Source organism: Zingiber officinale, chromosome 8A (genome assembly GCF_018446385.1).
Source record: "Zingiber officinale cultivar Zhangliang chromosome 8A, Zo_v1.1, whole genome shotgun sequence".
In the NCBI taxonomy this organism is placed as follows: domain Eukaryota; kingdom Viridiplantae; phylum Streptophyta; class Magnoliopsida; order Zingiberales; family Zingiberaceae; genus Zingiber; species Zingiber officinale.
Genome location: NC_056000.1, coordinates 12062493 through 12068527, shown reverse-complemented (window position 1 = coordinate 12068527; position 6035 = coordinate 12062493). Strand labels below are relative to the sequence as shown.

The window sequence follows — 6035 nt, the reverse complement described above, 5'->3', positions numbered from 1 at the left end:
TTTTATTTTATTTTTAATTATGAATACTTTACCATTGTGATTTATTGGTCCTGTGTCGTTGCTCAGCCGGTCAATTTGTTGGTGTCGGGCACACAAAACACAGCGATTCTGTTGAAGATGAAAATTCTCATCTGGTAAATTAAACGACCTGCCGTTGCTCAAAAGGCAAGAAAATCTAATCTCCTTTTTCAGCTTTCAAGTCCCTTTCAACTAATCAATTTTTTTAAATATATAATCTGGCCCTTCGCTCAATTAATCTTGAAAGTGGACGGTTTAATTTCCACTTGTTCTTCCACAGAGTTAATTCGAAAGCACAAGCATAAAATGTAATTGAGATTGGAACCCTAAATACATAAGAGTCTGCTGAATGTCATCGTACCCAGGGCCAACTAATCAACTTTGGGTTGTATTTTGGGGAGAGTTTTCAATATTATCGTTGACAAATAAATAATTTAATGCGATGTTACTTTCTCCGACTGTCTGTCCCGCGTTTTTGGCTTGAAAATGGCCAAATTCATGCCTTGGCAACCACTTTACCAAATCAAACCTAAAAGAATCCTTTACTTCTGCTCTATTCATTTCTTTTAAAAAGGCATCGCCATGGATAAAACACTATAAATGCCATCAGCGAGTCCAATTGTCCATGTCAAGGTCTCGTATCCAGAATTATCAAGCAGAGCAAGAAGAATGATGACAAAGTCGACTAGATTCTTAGTTGTCGTCGTCCTCTTCTTCGTCGGCGCTCCTCCTCGCTGCCTCGCCGGGGATCCTGACCCGCTTCAAGATATTTGCGTCGCCGATCCCAACGCTGGTAATTTCAAAATGAATATTCTTTTTGAGCTGATTGATGTAGTTGGCCGGGTAACTGTGAATTCTTAGCTCGTGCAGGTGTGGAGGTCAATGGGTTCGCGTGCAAGGCGGCGGCGGATGTGACGGCGGCGGACTTCTTCTTCGCGGGGCTGGCGAAGCCGGGCGCCACCAACAACACCATGGGGTCGCTGGTGACGGGCGCTAACGTGGAGAAGATTCCCGGGCTCAACACGCTCGGGGTGTCCCTGTCGCGCATCGATTACGCGCCGGGAGGGCTCAACCCGCCGCACACCCACCCACGCGCCACCGAGATCGTCTTCGTCCTCTACGGCGCTCTCGATGTCGGATTCATCACCACCGCCAACAAGCTGGTGGCGAAGACCATCAGCCAGGGTGAGGTGTTCGTCTTCCCGCGGGGGCTGGTCCACTTCCAGAAGAACAACGGGAAGATGCCGGCCGCCGTCATCGCCGGCTTCAACAGCCAGCTCCCTGGGACGCAGTCGATCGCCGCCACGCTCTTCGCGGCCAACCCCACCGTGCCGGACGACGTGCTCGCGAAAGCCTTCCAGATCGGGACCAAGGACGTGGAAAAGATCAAGAGACGGCTCGCGCCCAAAAAATAAAGTCAACGAGGTTGACTCGCTATTTCAATCATTTATCACAAAATCGTTCTACATATTTACTCCAGTGACGTATAGAAGTGTGAAACAATAATGGCGAGCTTGTATGAATAATTTAATTTCTTCCTCCTTCGTCCAAACTTTGTCGATTGAATATAATGTTTTTTAACTTTGCTGCACCCTCAAGTTTGTTCGTTTTCCCTCTTCCTACGCAATGACTCAATCTCAAGTGCGAAGAATTTCCCGAAGCAAAGAATTTTATGAACTGAACTTAATAAAGCGTGAAGAGTTGTGAGGCAAGTAATGAACTTAAAAATAATTACAAGGAAATATATAATAGACAAAAGAGTAGGTAAACAAACGAGCAGAGCAAGAGTGTAGAATTACACAGGCTACTTAGTTTTGAGATCTTTCCCAACAGCGTTAGTGCAGCTACATAGGCCAACCATCAACTATATATCGAAGCCTCTCTCTACTGTGATTAGTTGCTCTTTTCAATGCCAAAGCTATCCAGCAGCAGCCGAATCACACGCACCGGCTAATCTTGGTTGAGTGTTGAGCTTCTCTTGTCGAACAAACTGGCCCTTCACTCGAGGACGCTGTTCTGCGAGTAATTTTCTGCTCTGATAGCGAACCTGTGAAAGTTTCACAATTTCACATCTAATTATCTCAAACGAAGAAAAACAAATGCGCCAGCTTTATGAGTTGATTTGCATTTTGTACCTTCTTCTCAAAGCATCTTTCTTTTCTCTTCAATCGAAATTTGTTCAAGGCCATTTCTCTCTGGGTTAAGAGATGGCAATCTGCTGGCTTTGTTCCATCATAGGCAAGTTTGTCCTCATCATTTCCACTCACCGTCATCCGCCAGAAGACATTTGTTCCACTGAGACCACTCCCGCATTCGCTGCCATTGAGATGATTCCTGCTAGTATTGCATATGCTACTAGCTGCACTCTCTCCATTTGCTGATGTAACATGCCTATGTTCATCGAGCGCCATAATTTCACCGTTCTTTCCTGCCGAACTGTAAGATGAACTTCTACCATCAGCCACATCGAGGTCAGCTTGGATAGAGTCAAGATTTTCTTGGTCAGGTTGGTGTGAAGAGTGAGTTTGTTTGGCTGCTTCCTGCCATATAGATGCTGTACTGGGATTCCAAAAAGGTTGACCTGCCTGCGGATAGAACGCTTTGCTATATCCAGAACTCAAAGACCCATCTGCAATTGGAAGTGAAAATGGGACAACTCGAACGGGGGTGCATTGAACTACCCTTCCATCTTGAACTGTAGATCCGCCAGAGAGAGAATTAATATCTTCCACATTGATTTTGTGTCCCTGATGATTTGGAGGATCAATAGAATTAAGTCCATTGTTCTGCTGCAACAAAGTAGGTGCGACTGTTTTACTATTGTACCTGCAGTAAACTAATTGTGAGTGGCTCTGGTGATTTGAACAATTTCCATAACCTTTCTTTATTATGACGCTTCCCAATAGGATTCAAAGACGCCTAAGAAAAAGACCAAATTCGAATAGTTCCATGCACTCATTGCTTGAATTAGCTGGTAATCAAAATAAAACACTCACAGTGAGAAGGCAGACAAACTCGAATGGTTCCATGCACTGGATTTGTCACATTCTTGCTTCTCAGAGAAGGGTCCCTCATATCGCTTTAAAGAGAGCTCCAGGTGAGGCATAAAAGTCGACTTCCAATTAGAATCTTGAACCAACTCAACGTCCTTGGAAGTTCTTTCTTGATGAAATTTCTGGCCATAAGTTTCATTGTCCACTGTAGCAAAAAGTTAGTCTTTTAGAATCAGCAAATTTAAGTTATCTAAAGTATCAAATACTGCATCAGGAAAATATTTATAAAATGGGAGATAAGTACCTTTGGCTGCAATTTCATGATTGAATACGTTTTTCATTTGAATATTCTGTCCATTCTGATCCATGGATGCACCAGATGCTATTGGGAGCTCCTGTTTTCTGTGCGTACTTTGAGCTTCCATGTCATACCTTGTACAAGAACTCTGCATAAAATGTAGCAAAAGGTGCAATGTCTCAATAAAACACCATGCACAAATCTACACTAAAACACACTAGGCAGAAAGAAACCCTTCGAAGCATGAAAACATTCAAGCAGGATATAGGGAACCATCTTATCATGACAAGAATAAACCAAAATCAAAGATGGAAAGATAAAACATCATGAAAAGAAATTAAACCAGAAGAATAGAACTATAGGAGTCTAGCTTAGTATTGTTCACGAGCATGTTCAAGGATATTGACACACAACCCCTGAACCTAAAAACAAAGAAATATAAATACTCACATGAGCATCACTCCCTTGTTCACTGCATTCTTTATTCGCTTGCATAATAGTCACGCACTGAGGTGAATTTTCTCTTTTACCAGAATGAGATTTCAGATTATGCTTTACCTCACAATTGTCCTGAATTTCATGTAATTCCCCAGATCCACTTACCTGATAAAGCATGAAATTGATAATATTAGACTAAACTCGATGATTAATTAGGAAACAAAAGTGACTGCAATGCAACTCAAGCTTACAGTTTGTCGTCTCCAAACATGCTGCCATAAATTCCTAAGTTCGTTCTTCCGAATTGGCTTAATGAGAAAATCTGCTGCACCTTTTAACATGCATTTGAAAACAATGCTCATAGAATCATGTGAAGACATCACTGCATCAAGCAAAACAAGGTGTAAATATGTGGACAAATTATAATTGTAACCTTTTTCTTTAAAAAGAAAGGAAGAGAGAATTCATGTTGTATGAAGCATACTTATGACAGGAATCTTCTTGCATGGATCATGGTCCATCATCAAGGTGAGAAGACCAAAACCTGAGATTGATGGTAAGTCAACTTCAGTCAGAACAAGGTCAATACTCTCTGGTTTCTCCTTCAAGGTGTTCCATGCCTTTAAGCCATCTGATGCAGCAACAACTGTTGAACACACAAACATAAATTAAGAAAATATCCATATTAAAGTTGTCAATTTACCTTGAAACTGACTCATCTTATACTCATGGAATAGTAGTAGTAAAAGAAGGATAAGTTTACTTATGTAGAATCAAGAAGCCATAGATTGTAACAGTCTAAAAGCTTCCCTATGCATTTCTCAAAAAGAAAATAAGGGATGCCAGAAGTTCCAGAACTTTCAAAACAAAAATATCTTGCCGATTGTATAGTCATGCAAACATTGATTATTATATGAAATCCCAAGAAATTTGAGTACAAGTAAACTCTTCCCTGAAGCTCCCAATAAGTGAAAAATCTGTCTCATTAGTATCTTCATCCATATAATCTCATTAAACTACCAAATGTTGCAAATTAAACTTTAAAAATTAGCGGTAAACATGTCCTCATGCACCCTTTTTTTTAGTTAATTGTTTGTTATTCACATCCAAAATTCAAAGGTTAGTAACTATAACAAATTTTGCATTTTATTTTATCCATTCGATAATTTGATATTAGGAGCTTTCTGTTTTTTATGTACCAGGACCATCACTCTCTAGCATGTATCCTTTCAATAGTACCTCGCAATCTGAACTCTTAATTTTAATATACACATTGAACAAGAATCTCTTCAACCTCATAGACAAAATTTCATTAAGGGATTGCTGATGAGATTAAAAAAAATTATTATTTTCAACAAGAAAATTCTCACAGCATTAGCAAAAGAAAAATGTTTAGCAAAGTTCGATCAGGGTGGTCGGAACATAATTTTAACCGCAATCACAGAAGATGAGAATGTTTCCTAGAATCTCTCGTATGCAAATGCCATTAAATCAAACATCTCTTCGAAAAGGAAGATCACATCACGGACAGGGGTCGCATCCACAGTCCGAAGAATCGCCAAAAGGATCGAAAGCAGAAATAACAAACCTCTGTAGCTGCACTTCCTGAGGAGCGCCGCAATGATTTGCCGAGTGGAATCGTCGCCTTCCACGAGCAGCACCCTCACCGGCATCCTCGGCAAGAGCTTTACCCATCTCAGTTCCTCCCCTTTCTCCTCCATCCTTTCCTCTTCTTCCTCCCCATCTCCACTTTCTACAACCGCCTCTTCCGCCTCTTTCCGTCTATCTTCTCCTCTCCCCATTTCTCGAACAAAAATCTCGCCCCGACGCTTTCTTCTACGCACTTGTGCGGTAAATAACACCACAGGGATGAGAGATCTGCTCCTCCGCGCAACTAAAACCCCTGAGAAAAATATCTTCCTCTGGCGGTCGCCTCCCGGCCCTTCGATCGGGCCACGTGATCCGACCCACGCGCTCACCGCCACACGTTTCTCAGCATCCGCGATGACATGGCCACGCCTGGTTCACCCAGTTGGGATATTTCCCAACCCCAACTCGCCGTCGCCGTCCCAACAAATTGTCGAGAAGCCCTCCATCCTGCGGATCGAAGATATTTTCGAATGAGACGCGTGGCGATTCCTAGTTGGATATACTCAACTCACGACTTTGCGGTCGTGGATCGACCACATCGGGGCCGCAGGTTGCGGCCGAAGAGACTTCGACTAACAAACCACTCGTACCGCCGCTGTGGTTGGAGGGAAGTGGGGCCTGAGGGTCGGGTAAGCCCG

At 42.4% G+C, this 6035-nt stretch overlaps 2 protein-coding genes across 2 annotated transcripts; one reads left to right on the top strand and one right to left on the bottom strand.

The window, feature by feature from the left end:
- The first annotated feature begins 582 nt into the window (after positions 1-582).
- On the top strand, positions 583-1609 carry LOC122012484 (germin-like protein 5-1). Its single transcript, XM_042569036.1, has 2 exons — positions 583-811; positions 889-1609. Exons 1-2 carry the CDS (start codon positions 619-621, stop codon positions 1431-1433), a joined length of 738 nt encoding a protein of 245 aa, XP_042424970.1. The 5' UTR covers positions 583-618; the 3' UTR covers positions 1434-1609.
- A 125-nt stretch (positions 1610-1734) lies between these two features.
- LOC122012483 (two-component response regulator-like PRR95) lies at positions 1735-5832 on the bottom strand. The gene is made up of 8 exons (XM_042569035.1): positions 5336-5832; positions 4232-4393; positions 3999-4129; positions 3760-3912; positions 3316-3457; positions 3015-3216; positions 2154-2844; positions 1735-2065 (listed from the first exon to the last, which is right to left on the bottom strand). Exons 1-8 carry the CDS (start codon positions 5547-5549, stop codon positions 1937-1939), a joined length of 1824 nt encoding a protein of 607 aa, XP_042424969.1. The 5' UTR covers positions 5550-5832; the 3' UTR covers positions 1735-1936.
- Positions 5833-6035: the final 203 nt, after the last annotated feature.